The sequence below is a fragment of the Nipponia nippon genome, unplaced genomic scaffold (assembly GCF_047370975.1).
Source record: "Nipponia nippon isolate SJK-2023a ecotype South Korea unplaced genomic scaffold, ASM4737097v1 scaffold_2, whole genome shotgun sequence".
In the NCBI taxonomy this organism is placed as follows: Eukaryota; Metazoa; Chordata; class Aves; order Pelecaniformes; family Threskiornithidae; genus Nipponia; species Nipponia nippon.
Genome location: NW_028262336.1, coordinates 13,478,461 through 13,496,992, shown reverse-complemented (window position 1 = coordinate 13,496,992; position 18,532 = coordinate 13,478,461). Strand labels below are relative to the sequence as shown.

The 18,532-nt window shown below is 38.8% G+C and overlaps 1 protein-coding gene across 4 annotated transcripts in view; it reads right to left on the bottom strand.

Moving 5' to 3' along the window:
- Window positions 1-18,532, bottom strand: part of EPHA3 (EPH receptor A3) — a 231,876-nt gene that overhangs the window by 48,054 nt on the left and 165,290 nt on the right. For 3 of the 4 annotated variants that reach the window (XM_087756249.1, XM_087756247.1, XM_087756250.1), the window contains 4 exons: window positions 11,436-11,560; window positions 4,582-4,744; window positions 2,130-2,232; window positions 1,601-1,668 (listed from right to left, as the gene is read on the bottom strand). In XM_087756249.1, the coding sequence (XP_087612375.1) occupies window positions 1,601-1,668; window positions 2,130-2,232; window positions 4,582-4,744; window positions 11,436-11,560 (459 nt within the window). The remainder of the gene's footprint in view (window positions 1-1,600; window positions 1,669-2,129; window positions 2,233-4,581; window positions 4,745-11,435; window positions 11,561-18,532) is intronic. The other variant, XM_087756248.1, reaches the window with a different exon arrangement.

The following is an 18,532-nucleotide window of genomic DNA, read 5'->3' as shown; positions in this document are numbered from 1 at the left end:
CTACTGCAGGTAAATCCCTCATTAAAATGTTAATTCAATTACATTTGGTGGGGAGGCATCTGATTTTGGTACCAACAGCTCTTTTCTTGCAGATGGTACAGCACCACTGTTGTGTGCAAAAAACCCACATACATTAACCTTACAACATGCTAAGCAATTGAAATATATGATTCAACATGGTTTACATGGTGTAGCAGGATATTTATCTGGAGATGAAACAGTTTCAAAGAATCTACTGCTTCTTATTAAAAACATGCTCATTAGACACCAAGACTTCTGTGGGTGAAAAAAAGGAATTTCCAGTCTTGATCTTTATGAAGCCCTGTAAGGATGAAAGGAATCCAAAGTGCAGTGATAAAAAAAAACAAGAATCACCCCCCTTGATCAGGAATGTTAAACTATCACTTTCTTCTCCACTCAGCTTCTCCGTCTCCAAAACTAATTTATTTCTATTTTAAAGAGAGCATGGATGGAGCTTTGACTGTGATCTACTCTTCACGATCCACAGCTCCTCTGCTGTGGAAAAGTGCTGCAGGGTTATGCACATTGCAGAGAGGATCCAGGATCAGAGAGGAGCAGAAATACTGCAGGAGGACAGCCCCCTCCAGCCATCGGCCATAGCAAGCTACTTCCTCGCGATAGCCAGGACACATGCCTGGGCTCAGAAAATCAACACTTCTTCCCCTGAGCATTTCCTGGATGGGATCTTGCTCCATGCTGTTCCTTTCACAGGGCACAGTCAAATGACCCAGAGTAGCCATGAACAAAGTCCCATTTAGCTATATTAAAAATAGTTATGCAAACATCAGAAATAGATACGCTTTGGGTTTGGCTTTTGAACACGTTTCAAAAGTAGCCCAGATTCCTCAGGGTGAGCAAAATCTCACATCCTTAACAATATACTATTTTTGTGTTACAAAGATAATGTAAGTCAATAGAGAGTCTTAGTCCTGGATGAGACCCAAAGAAAGCATAGACATATTCATTCTTGCAAGTGGGGAATCAGAACTTGAACAACACATGTTTGTAAACAGAGCTGGATTAAAAAAAAAATTAATTTGTGAGACACTTGTTTAGTAGTTATTCTTAATTTAAGAAACTGCTCCAAATCTCTTTTCATCCTATGCTTAGAATAATTCCAAACTAAATTATTAGTGGGTTAACTTTGTCAAGCAAGCAATTTTCACAGTCCCTTCAGTAGTCATCAAGACAGGTTTCATTGATTTTATATTTTGCTTTGGGAAAAAAAAATGTCATTTCTTAAACTTTATACAGCTGATAATGAGGAAGTTGAAGCTACACTCTGCATTTCAGTAATGCACAGGAGAATCAATAGCATATTGCTAACCACACGTGTTGTTTGAACATAGACAGCGATGTTTTGCTCATTACTAACCCGAACACAGATGAAAGAATTTGAAACAAAGAATAATTGTTTGGGGAAAATCTCCTTACCCACAAGAGAAGAGATAATTCTCTTCCCAATTTCACCTTGGTTTAAGTGAGGTATGACTTTTTTTTTTTTTAAATTGAAAAATACCAGTTATCTAGGGGATGAATTCAACAGATCTGGAAGCATTAAAAGGCTTCGGTAACTTACAATGGCCATTCCCAAAATGTAGTCTTTTCTCATCAGTGCCATGTTTAGACTTCTTGTATCCACAGAATCTACAAGCAACAAAGAAAAAACATTAATATAGAAAATTCTCTATGTTAACTGCAGGTGGAAACAGAATAAAATGTTTTCCCTCTACAATTAAATGCCTGTTTGAAAGTTTAATGATATTTACATTCTCTGTGCCCTATAGAGGCATGTTATGTTCTCAGGGAATTTGAGGAAATTGGCTAATGAGAGGATTTGTTGATTTTTGACCCCTACAGTTTAATTTTACAATTGCCTAAGAATGTGTTTATAGCATTTTTTAACAACTGCTGCATGATTGGGGCTGCTAATGTTAGCGGGCTCATTACCAAGCATGAAGCAGTATTCGGAGCTTCTGGGCAGTAGGCGAAGGAGAAGGTGCAAACCAGCTATGCTACTGCCCCATGACACCAATTTGCCATGCTCATCAAGGCCCCTCAGGGAAATGGAAGTGGGAGTAAATGTGCAAACCAGACGATAAACTAACCTCCCAATCAGGATGTACACCACAACTGTGAGGAGAATAATGGCTACCGCCGCTGAAATGGCAATCATTACGACCTGGCTATTCTCACTGGAAATGGAGAATGCTGGAAAGTTAACACAAAGATATATAAATAACCCCCCCCACACAAAAGACTGATTACATCACAATTGACACTCATACAGGGAACAGACAGATTAAGTCATCACTACATAGCATTTGGTCTCCTGACAAATATTTAATCTACTAAGTAATTTTTCATCAGACAAGTAAATACAAGGGAAGAAAACAAAAGACTCTGGCCATCTTTGACACTTTACCAAAGTTCTTTCTGCTGCTGCTGATTTTTACTCTTGCTGATTATAGTAACTGCTGTTAAACTGATGCTTACATATAAACATAGATGTAAATACAAACATACACACAATGACATACATATATTTTGTCATGGTCATTAAGGAGTTTTTCCTCAGCAAGAAATCCCAGCCAGTCAACAATCATCACCCTTACTCTCACTTCTGTATGATGGGAAGTGCTTTAATGAATTAAGCTTCCCAGTTCAACTTGACAATATCCCCGTGAAGGTTGTGAAAAGCCAGGGCACACAAGCAGACAGAAGGACTATCCACGGTTAATCAATGCCTACAGGAAAAAGAAGGGCTATTTTCTGCCTTGCGTTGGATGCTTCCCTGCAGTCCCTAAGCATGGGGCTTCAGTGCACCAGACTGCTATACAATGACAAGACACCTTTAGATCTTAGGTATGATGAACCATCTTCAGCAAACACCTATCGAATTTCACCGAGCATAGCAGAATTAGGCTCCTCAGCCCTATGCTTCAAGTTAGTTGTCCAAACTGAGCTGAAAGCTAGCCCTCCTGCTCCCCACAAAACGGACAGTTTGTCTACATGACTGCTTGAAGTCACACCATTCCCCTTGGGAAGAAGCCTCTGCCTATTACAGACCTACAACTGTACTTGCGTAGTTATGATAACTTGGCAATAGGAATCAAGTTATGTAATTTGGTGTCTATCTGTGCAACTTGTACAGTCGTTATTGAGATGTGCACTACTGTCTCTTGTCACCTTCCACATTTTTGGTCAGCTACATTATTGTTATTATTATTTTTAATATTATTTTGCAGAGAAAACTCATTAATTTCTAAATTATCAAATTTGTTATCACTGCAATGGATTTTTTTCTCCTTGCTGTACTTGTCTGTCCTATCTTGAGTTCCAGTTTCATCTGGTATACCAAAGCTACATGTCACCATAACAGCAATTTGTAACTATTTTTTTTAAAAAAGAAGCTTGTGCTTGGTTTTCACAATAAGAGCTGAGGTGGGGGAGGAAGAAGCGGGGATGAAATACATAACATATCTCAAAAATACATGGATGCCAAGTGCAAGACCATTTGGCTTATGCTACTCCTCTTGGTTAAAACGTTGCTTTTAGCAGAGCACTTCTTACACCATGGATTCTCAAGCCTTATCATGAGTACATGAATAAGCCTTATGAGACTGTATCAGAATTATAGTCCTTAGTTGTGTTATAACTCTGAACAGCAGATATGAGTCTTCTGTGAAAGTCCTACCTTCTAAAAAGCAAGCAGTCTTTGATTATGCAGCATTAGTCTACATTGGTAACTGGGTACCTAAACAAAAGCTGACTTTTTGATGCATTAAGCCACTTCCAGCTTCTAGCAAATAAAAGGTCTGATTTCCTATATCGTACTAAGTGATGAGAAAGTAACATTTAAAATGATGAGCTCTATTAAGAGTCTTTCTGATATAACAACAGGACTTGTAGGGAATACCGATAAGGTCATCAGTTAAATAATATTATCTAGGCCTTAGAGAAAAGAGAAAGGGGTGCTGGACCAGTAAATAACTTCCCCAAGGCCACCCAGAAACATAGTGACAGAGAGGAGAAGGGAGGTGAACTGCCCAACTCCCTGACCAGCTACTGAACTGAACGACCATCCTTCCCGGCCTGTGCGCATTGGTTTCATCTCGAGGCTATGCAGGAGACATCAGCTACGCTTCGCAGCAATGTGGAGAATTATACATTGACCCACAGGAGCAATGGACCAATATAATATTAATTCTCTTGGGGCAGTGGTTTATAGTCCATAGGGTTCAGGCCAAAAATTTGGAACAGCACGAGGCTGTGAATCCAGTTTTCTACCAAACTTCCTCTCTCAGCAGGTATCGATTCTGGCACAAGGCAGAGGTTGGGTCAGGAATGGAAGAACATACCACCTGCAATATTCATGGTATACTCTTTATAGCATGTTTCAAGTTTAATGATGAAACATAAAGTTATATAGTAACGCTACCCAGAAAGACACATCATAAATAGTTATGAGTCGCATTTACTAAACTAGAAAGGGAGTGAAAACAGCAATTCAAATAATCAATCCGGATGTCAGTTTAAACCATTTGAGCAAATACATACAATCTGGACTGGTTTCAAATTCAAACTTGCGGCTGTTTGTCCCGTATCCAGCTGCAGTTCGGGCTCGAATTTGGAAGACGTAGGTGGTATCAGGTTTGAGGCCACTGATGGTAACATTGGTGCCTTTGGCTCTCAGAATAGTATAGCTTGTCTCTTGTTCCTGCTTTTGGGAAGAGAAATTATCAGATTAAAACCACACCCTAAAAAACAGAAACAAGAGGTGTTTGGTACAAAATTACTACAAATCACCTGGAGGGCACCAGCATATTTTTTGAATATTTACAGCATAACAAATGCTCGTACAGCCATTCATTTTCAATCAGCTAAAAATCTTTTGATGAGCAAGAAATCTAATTCATTAGAGCTTCTATGGCCTTGTGCTGTAAATCAAATACCAGACATGCTGAGTATATGACATTTCATTAAATGGCTTTGCATCCATTTTGTCCATAGTCTGTAATACAACAAGAAAAGGAAGATTAAAAGAAGGAAGATTATGGTTATTTAAAAACCATAAAACAGATTTGCCTACTGCACTGAACTGGAAGTTGTGATGGGCCAACTTAGACATTTTAGGGCTCTGCAGAGCTATTGCAGGATGCAGTTTTTACTGCCTCGCATTTTAAAAGACTGTTTACCTTTATAACAGTCAGAAGAGAAACTCCACTCACGCTCCTCACCTCAGCTCTGCGAACAGGCGAATATAACTGTTTTTCTACTACGCTATAAAAACTATGAGACTGATGCATCCATCCTCATTTGGGCAAAACCCCACTAAACTTGCTCCTGAATGAGTCTTGGGCTTTAGCAGCCAGAAAGGAAACGTGTTTGCTCCTTACTGCTTTTTGCTAAAGAGCAAGGTGTGCATCCAGTACAGATGATATGCTCACAAACACACTCCACTTAAAAGTCACATATTTCTGACATAATGACTTTTTACATAAAATAAAAAATGGACCATTTTGTAATTTAGTTAAGTTTGGATACACTTCACACTGTGTAAAAAGCTAATTCTGATAAAAGTATGTCTCCGTCCCACTGTATGCACGTAGTCTATAAATTCAAGCATGCATTTGGGGCCTGAGGTATTGCTTATTTTACTAAAGCCATCCTGTACCAAAAGAACATTTTTGGCTTCCTAAAAATGGCAGCTGGAACTGCCTCAGAAAAAATCTTGGACAGCAGCCACACGTGGGGAACTGTGAGAATCTCAGTTGTTTAGGTTCGCAATGATGAACTTATTTATTCTAGAGGTGGTGGAGATTTCATACGCTGCTCTTTTATTTTGAACACTCTGAAATACATTAAAATTGTTGAGTTTTGCCTGGTTGAAAGCAGAATCTGAGTTAAGTTAATGTATGTCAGATGCAAACAATCTCACCTAATTCCCAGTACGCTTTATGGCATTGCATTAGCTTGCAAGGAACTGACAGTTTGACTCTGACAACACTAGAGTGCCGATGCACGAGTACAGACATTGGAAAATACTCAACACATTAACTGTCAAAATCATCTCGCCTTCATGTGAAAAATTCAAGTGACTAGAGCTGGTTTAATGTGTTTGCTCTACAGTGCTGTCTAGAGTAAGAAAGTTAGGTTTATTCTAAGTTAGTAGGTTGACATCAGAAGCTGTTCACGTTGGTGCTACAGAAGCCTAACTACCCTGTTCTTGGTAGTCTTTGATATAGAGAGAAACAGAAACATTTACACCATAGTTAGGGAAATTGCCAGAATCTCCATGTAATATTCAACATTATGCACATGAGTAATCACAGTGAAGGGGGAAAAAAAAGAAACAAAAAAAAAAAGCAGCTAAGCCTGTGCCTAAACGTTATCATCCAGAATCAAAACATCAAATAGGGTGAGCTGGACCTAGTCTTCAAAGAACGACTGTAACAATGTTTACCATGGCCCATTTTCATTGCACACGAAGAATAAAAAGGAAATCGGCATTGGACCTCTTCATGGTTTCCCGATACTTCTCTGTTACAAATTCAGGGGAGGAAAACTTAGAGGAAGACATTCTAAGGAGCTAACAGGTTTGTGTAAAGTTATTTATTTTTGAACTAACAAAGGCCTAGTATTCTAATTTCCAGGCTTTCCTTATCTCATCACTCAGCTGAATGTAGGCAGCTATTTTAATTTCAAAGACATAATAATCTCGTCTTTAAAACATAAAATCTTTTGTGTATGCTATGACTGCACGTTCATTTTGATCTCGCTTCAGGCTGCTTTTATGAAATGCAAACATTTCCTTCTTGTGCAGATACATACGTGCAAGAGAAAAGATAGTCATGGCCCTGTCTGTTAATAATCCACGATGGGACTTGGAAAATAAACGTTTAAAACAATGGTATGGAGGATGTCATGGTATCTTAGTTTATGGTAAGCTTTTTACACACATATTTTGTAAGTCATTTTTTATGTTACTAGTAATCAAATCAGTGAAACACCACATAAAAGCCCAAGTTTATCTTTCTTGGGGATGAAGTAAAACTTCAGAGATACAGCACTATAGCTGCCATAAGAAGAAGGAATTTACAAAAAGGAAAGTCAGCCTTTGCCAAGCAGAACTTTAATCAAACACTCTGTTTGATGATAAATTTGAACTTGGATGCACAAAGCGTGTTCTTCCTGAATATTTCTGCATAGTTTACGAGACACAATCTTTACTGGGAAGCAAATCCCACTACTGTTAGTGTCTCATTTGCAAATGACATTTTATAATTTTAAACTGTTTTACAAAAACCATATTTTGGATACATTTAACATTTATAGTGGCAGTACTAGTGAGAGTGAACGGTATGTCCTTTTTCAGATAAGCACAGTAAGTGTTTATATTATTTAAGGAAGAACATTTTCTCCATCAGCTGTATGTACACTTGAGAGGCCAAAACTAGACTACGCATCTTTGGGAGGAACCCACGGTCCCGATACAGCTTCCCCTTATTGCCAGGTGTGAACTGTTTGTTGACTCGAGAGTTCCTACAAACCTTGTGGAGTATACGTGGCCTACCTACCCTCAAAGCCAGAATAATAAGAGTTTAAAAGCACATAAGTGCATTTGTCTATAATTTATGTTTTCAGCCTCAGAAAGAGCACAAACTAGATATCGTTATTTATTTGTTGGCTTTAACCAGTCTACTGAGCACACAATTTCAACAATGGCAAAAGCAAATCTATTTCAGTACCGTGAGACTGCAATTAAATTTCACTCATTGTTTGCAGCAGACTTCACCTTAATAAAATGTGTGGGGTTTAGTTATCATAATTGTAAGCCACATATTTAAATGAAGCAATTAATAGTTTGTGTGTGGTATTTAGGAGATGGCTTTTTTTAGTATCTTTGCATGACAAGATACTCCTTCCAGAGAACATAATTATGGGAGCAAGGACAAGGAGGAAACAAAATATCTGCTTGTGTAAGAAAAAAACCTGACTTTTGTTATATGTGCACTTTGACAGCTGAGACACTTAAAATCCGGCACAGCATGATATGGACGGACTAAACCGGGGTGTCATTTGGTACCACTAACTTCACATAAAATGTTATGCCTTACCATAAAATAAATGCCTAGAAGTTTCATACAGTATTCCTCTGAAAGAGTATTTTATTTCTTCTAAATGTTTTGAATAAGTAGTAACTCGGGCCTCGTAAACAGGCCCCACAGATTTTTACAGAAAATACAATTCTATTCCAAACACTGAGTTTTTCAGACTGTTTGTTACGTTATGCATTAAAATCCCATAGGTTCATTCCAAAAAGTTAAAATAGTTTCCCCAAACTGTAGCTCCTAATTTCTCTAGAAACATCAAATAAAGCTTTATTCTTTCTTGCTTACACAACTGCAATCACTGGTAAAAAAAAAAACCTGAATAGGTTCCTTAATTACCCTTGCAGAAAATAAATACTTTCCACATGCTTGATACCAATAATGCCTTAGAAAAACTATAGGATATCATAATTTAGATACAGGATGTTCTATCTTTATTCCAAATCTGTTCTAACATCCTGAATATCAGTAACATGCAGTTACCAATAAATATCACGTATTCTTTGAAATTTAAGAACAACTTAACAAAGTAAAAAAACCCACTTTTGCATGGACAAGGTGTATGACAGAATTTGTATTACCCCATTAATACTGTATTTATTAATTTCTAAGAGATTACAAAAGGTATGGCAAGTAAAAACAAGCAGGAGGGAAAAGAATGGCTCAACATAAATCATCTACCAGCAATCAGGTACAACTTGTCAGGAGAAATACCCAGATTGCTGACTGTGAAGGGTTTATTTCCTAGCAGCTGCCACTTAACAGCAGTGGGTTTTTGATGAGCACAACCAAGATGATTTCTGAAGCAGAAAATCAAATGGACTGGACCAGTTTAAACAGAAAGCTCTCTTTTCAAAAGAGGAGGGGAGGGGAGCTGCTTAGAGATCTCAGACTGAAAAGCAGCAACTTCGAAAGGTGTTTGGAGAAGAAATGAAGAGTAACAGTCCAGCATGGGCTGCTCTGACCTCAGGTAAGTTTAACGTGTACGGAATAGTAGTTTTCACCCTCTTTCAATTTGCAGACCTAAAAAGGGCAATGGATTAAAGCCTCCTGACAACAGATTTGCTTTTCTTAGTTACCTTTCATAAACCCTGAGGAATAGGTTTCTGACTCTGCAAGGGGCTGCAGACCACACATTAAAAAGACTGGTGTAAGCAGGTTGTTTTTTACAAACCCTTTGCTCTAAGTAGTCTGGCTCATATTGTCAAGCAGTTGGCTATTTGGTTTAAGAAAGCTGTCTGGTGCATATGAACTCTTGATCACAGACTTCAAAAGGAAGAAACACATGTGTAAGATCAGCCTCATAAGAGCGGTTGTCTTATGAAGCTGTCTTATGACAACCAGTTGCTCCATAATACTGGATATACTCAGTGGGAACAGCAGCCGCATGCTCAGTCTGTGCATAAAACAGTACTGGAAGGTGACAATTTTCTTGAATAAAGCAAGCCAATTTCAGTGTAGAACAATGATCAAAACACCACAAAAAAAAAAAAACAACAAACCAAACACAAATAAAACTTCTCCGTCATTCAATCAAAATGAACTAAAGGCACAGAAGGGGAAAAATTCTCTCCCTTTGGAGCAACTAAAACCAGAGAGATCAGCCTAATGCCACGACGTGCGTCACACCCGCGCATTGCCTCCTGTGCCCCGCGGTACTCGTGCAGAGCTGCCCAGGCGAGGACTTCCACCCGGGGAGGCTGGAGGTGGAGCTGAGCCATGGCTGCCGCAGCTCTTGGAAAACAAAGGTACGGCCAACGGCAGCAAGAGCAGCCAGGTAGGTCTCCCATGAAGCCCGAGTTAATCATGCAGACAAATAACCTGGCCTGTGCAAAACAGGCTGAGGTTCCTGGATCTTTCAGGTGTAGTCTCTCTGTGAGGTAAATAGCTCTTCCAAAGCCTTACTAAAAGGCAGTATCTATTTTCTTTTCTTTAAAAAATTGGAAACGAGAGCCTAAATAACTCCTGTGTCCCTTCAGTGCTAAGGATGTACAAATAAAGACAAATCTGATGTATGAGACAGTTCTCTTTTCCTTCTCAAGCCCAGGATCCGGACTTGATCCTGTCCCCATTGAAATAACAGAAAAAAACCCAAGTGAAAGTCTGTAGGTTACTGCTCTATAAGGTGAGACTGAACTGAAACGTTTAGGAAGCTTTCTTTTTCCCCTTTTATCAGTAGTACTACATAAGTTCAGATTTTTACCAAGGTCTTTGAAGGTTCAAGTGCTCATCAAAAAAAACCCACCCAAAATTAGATGATATATTAATTTGGGAGAAATCTTTTCTGAATAGGGCCTTCCGATTCCCATTCTTTGGCTGGAGATCAGGCATGGACTATCATACCACATTGTCCCACTGGTAAGCTCCATGAGAAAACTTTCTAAAGATTAACTGAATACCCATGGAGTCTTTTTAACAGCAGTTTCTAAGTGGATATTGGTACCACGTCTTCCCTGGTACATATGAAATATGTCTGATTACTAGATATGAACAACATTAGTAAATGTTAAATTAAATCATTTTTTCTGACATTTTTTCAAAGTTTGTCAACTTCAGTAGCAATATATTCTTTCAAAAGGTCTCTCTGACCAATCTAAAAATGGCTAATACCACTCTTCACAATCTTCAAAACAATTTATGGTCTTTTCAATCCTACCAGTAAGATTTACTAAAAAAACCCATTCTGTTATGAAGATTTATTTTTTCCCTAAATACAGATCTATATATGATGTAGAAATCAACAGCTGTAAATACAAGAAAATGTCAATATAAAGAAGAACCTATTTAATGGCAGATTTTCTTTGATTTGTAGTTATTTACAGAAAATTTACAAAGAATTCAGTTATTCATGAAAAGTGGGAACTTTAATAGTGCAAACCAGTCACTAAAAGGATTGCCCGTCTCTTTTCCAAATTGTTTTTGTTTGAAAGATGCTTGTGCCACAGGGAAGCACCAACACACGGATGCTGACAAACAAATGTATGACCACTGACAGCATAACAGAACTGAGTAAGTAAACTGTACTCAAGAAAAAAAGTATTACAGCTTGTCTGCATTACTTTCTATATTTGTTCTGATGTGTTTGGGGATGAACTTGGTAGACAACACAACTTAACAATTTCAATTCCTATTTTCATGATGTTCTCCTTACCAAAAATTGAACAGTTTCAACATTTGGTGTCATTGAGGCTCACAGTGAGTGAAACAGGGGTGTCTCCAAACACTTAGCATAGGCAAGATGCAATAATTTCATTACAGTATTACCAGCACAAAAACCTTCCTTTCAATCTTTCTTCCCACCTTTTCATAGTATTTGACCTCGTAGTCCAAGATGATCCCATTTGGATGTTCGGGTTCTTGCCAAGACAGAGACACGCTGTTCCTGGATGTCCTGTCTTTCCTTATGACTGTGATAGGGGATGGAGCTGTAAAAGGGATGGGGGGAGGAGGGAAGAGAGAAAAGCAAACTGAGTTTATCTCTGTTCCAATCCTTGGCAAAGAGGACTGTTTCCATTTAAAAGACTCATGAGCACGGGTCTGGACTTGTATCAACATTCAGCAGCTGGATTATAGTCCTAGTAAACATGCCTTAAAGCATACTGTCCTCAAGGAAAATGAACTAAGATTTTCTGTTAGACTGGTGGACCAGTGGCAAGACAGCAGATGGTTTCGATCTGCTACTACAGTGTAAGCAATGAAATACATTTGATATACTAAAATAGAGAACAAAATAACAGTACTACCTATTTGTTATAATGCTGAAGTATTATCATTACCAGACTCTGCAGAACTCTGATAAAATCTTCATGTGCAAGTGTAAAATGGTGCCGGGACGCATTATGTACAAGGAGCTCCTGGTATCCACGGCTAGTAATAACCATCAGCAGACTGCAGAATACAGCCTCTTTTATAACATTAGTTGGTAATCTCTCCAGATACAAATTGCTCCCATATACGCTTCTCCTTTACCACATTTCTTTGAAAATGAAATTTGAAGAAAAAGATCTAAACTGCAAAATAACCTCATTTCTGATTCGTATTAATCAGTTAGGCATGACAATTGATTGCATGCCACAGACTCACCCACCACCCAAAACTTGGAAGTACTATCAATGTTACAGAAAAAAAAAAATCATAATTACCTAAGATTCTTGAACAGTTCAGCTTTAGACCACCCAGCTCTATATGCTGTTCCAAGATCAGGCCTAGGTTTCCTGGTCTAACTGAAAACTATGCAATTTTAAAAATTATTTTTTCTGTTTCTTTTGGGTTGGCTTCCCACTCCAAATGCTTCTTTTCCATGGCTTTGGCCAAAATTCATCAGATGATAGCTTACAGATCACATGTTAAAGGTCTTAACTGTCATTTAAAAAAAAAATCTTTTACCAATAAACAGTCTTTTATCTTAACATGTAAAACAAATGTGTTTATATATTCAGCATTGTGCTGTCCTAATAAAAAGGCTCTAGCTGATCTAAACAATTTAATTTCAGCTGAATCCCATGAAGCTTTTACTGTTCATATAAAACTAGTTGCACTTTACAGGCATTACACATTTGCATGCATTAGCCAGTGCCTTTTCTGTTTGGGTTTTCATTCCTGCAAGAGATCTTTCAAAAGCCAGAAAAAAAGTAGTTTCAATTAAAATGAATTTTGGAAAATTCATTCTGTGTTTGATATTGCTAAACTTCCATCAAAACATACCTTCTAATCTTGAGTCATACTCTAAATGTTGACATCCTCCTTTAATTGAGTAGAGCATCTAGAAAGCTACATACACCCGCAGAAGCACATACGTATATACACACTTGCATATTCATTCTGAGCAGCATTTTCGCATGTCACATAATTCACAATAGCTTTCCAGGAAGATTAAAAAGTTGCAAAAATCCTTCCCCCCCCCCCCTTTTTCTTTTTTGATTTTTTTTTTTCCCCAGCAGGGGGAATTTATCCTGGATTTAAATTACTGAAATCAGATTTTGGAGGGGTTTTGTTTGTTTGTTTGAGGTTTTTTGTGGGTTTTTTTGGTTTTGTTTTTTTTTAAAGTAGAACGGGAAAAAGTCTCTTTCTGTTTTACTCAGGCTCACCAGATTTATGCTCGCTGAAGAGCTGAAAAGCATTAGGGCAAGGTATACAGGACTGGTTTGTAATGAACGTCCTTCAGTAATTCCACTTGAATTCCACTCAGGCACAAACTAGTGCTAGAGCCAAAATACAAAGTGGTTAGCTGGCTGGACTGCTCTACCATAGCCAGCTCTATGTTAACCCATATACCCGTGCTTGCTGCTTTTATGCTCCTGTAAGTCATTTTTATGTCTTCTTTTTAAGTCAAGCTATTCATCTTTTTTGTATGTGAACAGATTGCCAAGCCCAGTACCCCAGCTGGTAATACTTCCCATTAAGGTAACATTAATACAGATTTTATGAATAATTAATATATGATGAACAGAAATGGCTTTTCCCCTAATAAATTATGGTAATTTGTGCTATAACACATTCTCAGGGCAGGCTGAAATAATCTTATACGCTCCAATACAGATGTGCTTTAAAAAAAAAAGCTTTCTTCTAACACAGTATTAATTATTTTGAGCTCATTTACACACATTTCTGCAGATGCTACCAGTAACTTATCTCACAGCAGTTTATTAGAAAAGCGTTTGCTCTGCAGTTATCAATAACATTATAAAACATTCATATACCTTTTCTAATCCCTAGGGTTCCCAATGCTGCTTAGAAATTATACATACAGAGTGTCTGGGAGAGACAGCATCCCACTGCATGGGCAAATGGAGGGGAGATGGATAATCACAGGGAACAGAGAGTTTCAGGCACCTTTAATCCCATGCCAGGCTACTCCAACAGCTACTGAACCTCTGAGCTATAGAAATCATGTATTCCAAATCTGTTTAAATCACCATCTTATCTTAATTATGTGGATTACAAAAGTTACCTAGTTTTAAGGCATTAATCTTCAGTGCATAAAGGAACAGTGTCTTCAGATATTTTGGTGGTTAACTATTTATTTTGAGAGGGTAAACCACACTATTTGTGTTCAGAGAGGAAGATATGTATTTGTAACTTAATATTTAATCTTTTTTTTTTTCTTTTTTTCATCTTGTTAGACTATCTTGTGTATCATCTGAGTATTTTAATTTTGAAGCACACAGGATGTTAAAAGTAAAGACTCAATATCTCGGTATAGATTTCATAATTTTCCTGCTGTTCCCATCATCTCTGTGTGTTCACATTGAACTTTACAAGCAATAGTTGATTTTGATCCCCGTTTACGTTTCTGTTGACAAAACAGAGCCCCGGAGAGGACAGCCCTCACAAGAACCTCTTCCAGCAGTTCCTCTCCTGGCACTGCCAGGCTTACAGCTCTTCAAAGAACAGGTGAAACCGAACTGTGCTGCTCCTGGCATGGTTTCAGCACCGGGACCCTCCTTCTGCAAAAAGCGGAGTAGAGGGGAGGAAAGATAAATCTTGAAGCGTGCATCGCCGCTGACAGCCAGCCTTGCAGACCCTCCGCGGATGGGGTCAGAGCAAGGAGCCAGGATCCTGTGCCTGGAGGGGCTGCCATCCTGCATGGCCCGCCACAGCTGCAGCAGCAACCCGGCTTTCCCCAAACCAGACTCCACTGTAAGCCAAGACACAGAGGAGGCCTGGCTCTTCTGCTGTGCCTGCTGCCCTGCACAACTGATGTCTCTCTCCCTCTGTCTCTCTATTTACTAAATTGTTTCCTTCCTTACGTCCAGAACCGACTCCACTACTAACACATGGGGTTGACTGATGAACACATACCACACCTTGGTTTGACCAAGATGAGATAAAATGAAAAAATTACCAGCACAGCACATGGCATAACCTTTGTTTGCTGGTCTGCAAGAAGCTGGACTGTTACATTTTTAAATTTTAATGCAATCTTTTTTGTTTTTCTGCTATACCTGTTAGATAGGTAGGTTTGAAAAGTGTCAGAAGTCCTTGAACCTTAATTTAAGAAAAGATCTTGTTCAGATGACTTCCGAGTTTACGCTTAAATCTACTGCAATTGATGGATTTAAGATACGGTAAGAGTTAAGGTAACCTGGAGGTATGTATTGCCTGCACAGGGACAGTCATAGGACAACAGAGGTGCCTTCCTGACCTATGGCCCCAGCTCAGGGCTGGGGTGCAGTTGGGAGGAATAACTTGACGTTTGGACCATGGAATTAATTTATTTTTGTATGCATCCCTAGAATACCACGTAATAAATCAAAAACTTATAAACTGTTGTAAGTAGTGTCTAAGCGGAAGTCAGCCTTAATTTCCATTTTGTAACACAGCTAATCCTCCCGTCTCACCAGAGCAGCTCAGTTACTGTATTTTACTATTTACTTGGAAGAGACTGAAAATTCAGCAAAGAGAGAAACCGCAGTTAAAGGAAGTTAACATTATAAACTGTTGAACAATGAAGGCATCACTATGAGCAGCAACACATATAGTCTTTAGTCTTCTGTATGAAGAAGAGAGATCCAAGAGCTTCTTGCTTCCTGAAAACCATTAAATACCTACAACAGGATGAGACTGAATTCAAAACCAGGCTACAAAAAGGAACAGAAGTACTTCATATTTAGAATAGCCATTTTTCATTGCAGTTCCAGGATTTTCCTTTCTTAAATTAAAACACAATTAGATTGTGCAACAACAGAATGCTAGAACAAATACTTTAAATGTCTGAAGCTCCCACTGACAAAACCAGTTTTGTACTATGGGTTAGCAAATAATGACACATTATGAAGCTTTTTAGGATAAACTGAAGTATTAAAAATTATATTAAAGCATCAATAGCAACACAAGGTCAGGTTAAATTAATTTATCATTTAGAAAACATACATTTCTTCTCCCAAATAACAAGCGATAGGACGAGAGGCAATGGCCTAAAGCCGCGCCAGGGGAAGTTTAGGTTGGATATTTGGAAAAACTTCTTCACTGAAAGGGCAGTCAGGCACTGGAACAGGCTGCCCAGGGAAGTGGTTGAGTCTCCATCCCTGGAGATATTTAAAAGACGGGTAGACATGGTGCTTGAGGACATGGTTTAGCGGTGGACTTGGCAGTGATAGGTTAACAGTTGGACTCAATAATCTTAAGGGTCTTCTTCCAACCTTAATGATTCTATGATTCTATGATTCCAAGGTAAAAAGGAGAACACTTTTTTAGACTAAGAAGTTGAATAAGTGCTGTTCCAGTGATTTTTGGATAAATCCTGTGGCTTTATACCTCTATGTATTTACATTTTTATTGGTGTTTTGATTAATGTATTAGTACTCTTAACTTCTTCACTGAATACGAGTCCTTTTTTTTTTTTTTTATACCTAACCTTAGGCTTGTGTGGCCATGCGTTAAGAGGTTCAGTCTCAATAGTCACGTGCAACGCATATAGAGGCATTTTTATGCATCAGATGGTTACTGTTTGTCTGGTACTACAGTCTAGCTGGTTTATGACTAGTTTAAGCGGTTAATATGAACATTCAAAACTCCCTAGAGTTACAAGGGGAAATGTACTTTGAGCGCTCGATGTTGTTAGGTAGCATTTGTGACAACTGAGAATGTGGATGTTGAAAAGGTAACAAACTCAATGATCCAGGGAGCTTAGACTCACAAGTGTAAAAACCTCCTCACTCATGACTATTAAACATGCAAGCAAATAACATGAAGGATCTAGCAGAGACGACAATAAAACTCTGCTCAAATTGATTTCCCAGTGAAACTGACCCCAACAGATCATTTGTTTTCCTCCAGTTTAATAGCAGCTGTATATAAATCTCCTTATTGACTTTTTCCTTATTCCTTGGTTATTGCTTTCATATGTGACTGGCTTACAGATGTATATATATACACTGGAAGAAAATTCCCTGTCCTGTGACAGGGAGAACTCACTATTAACTTTGGGAAGCCATGTGTGTACAACTGCTGAAACATTTACAGTCCTGTTGTTTCTTGCTTAGGTCTCTAGATCACAAATTAAATTTCAGGGAAGGATTTCATTCTAAAATGACCGTGGCCTGCCCACTTCCAGCTTTTGCTTGCAACCAGCTATCAGCATCAGAAAGTAAAATATTCCAAGCTATGCTGAAAGATGGTGATCAAGGACATATCTGACCCAGCAGAACTGACTGTATTATCCACATTACAACTTCTTCTGCACTGCTGAATAAATGGAAGGCTTGTTCCTTTTTCTTTCTTTAGAAAACTGATGCTTTTATTATCTAATCATAATACTGTCATCTGATAAAATGTATAAATTTCCTTTAATGTCTATGATGCCCCTAGGAGGTAATGTGGAACAAGAGCAGTAAATAAAGATCATAATCTGAAAATTAAATCTGCAGCCTCTGACAGCAGGATCCACTGGGACCCAAACCCAAATCTGTAAGTCTTAGAGAACCAGCTTCCAAACAACAAAACTATCATACAAGTCCAAGTGGAAATACCAATGTTTGAACAAACTGATCTCTCGCTTAAGAGGCAGTTTCTCCAGAAAACTGTAGTCACATCCACAAAGTCAGAATACGTGACAGAACTCACCCCGGTGCAAGCATTAGGCACCCATGCATGGCTCGGTCTGGCACTGCTCATAATGCTGCACATACACGTTTCACTCACGCAACAACCACCTAACTTCTGGGTTTTTGTAAACCAGCCTTTCTATCTTTAGGTTTATCCAACCATTCCACTACCAACCAGCATTCCATTTGTGACAGAGTCCTAAGTATTGACTCGCAAATCAGTATAATGACATCACATCTCCACGACATGATCACATTAATATGATGTCTGTATGAACTCCTACGCTTGCCCTGGGATCCTTTATATCTCCAACATCTAGCCCGTGGATTAACATCTAGGGGGTTTATTATAGAAGCCTGCTCACAAAAAGCAGGAGCTGCACTATTTTAAGCCTCTCTGATTGCATTACTGTTTACTTTCTCGGTTAAGTGCAGGTAAAGGCGCTGCCTCCCTCTGCGCGGCTGTGCTGAAGCAAGGCTGATCCCACAGGCACATTCCAAGAAGGCTCGCTCAGCGCCGGGTCCCCAGGTGCCTCCCAGGAGGCAGGAGGAGAAGGAAGCAGTTACACTTTAATAACGCTTTGGGAACCTGCTAAACCCTACGTGCTCCTCTTCCAGATACAATTACCCACCTCTTCAATGCGTGCGCAGACACAGTCCTTTGCCCTTTAATCTCCAGGACACGTAGTTAAACTTGCACAGTATTTGTGTTTGTGTTCCTGCACCTTTTCCTTGAGCTGAGGCAGGCTCAATATATTTTTATGACTTGGGCTGTAAAATGTCACTTGATTCTGTAACATCATTAGGTGACTGTCAGCCAGAAGGCAACGTACCTTCCCTGTCGCCAGGGAG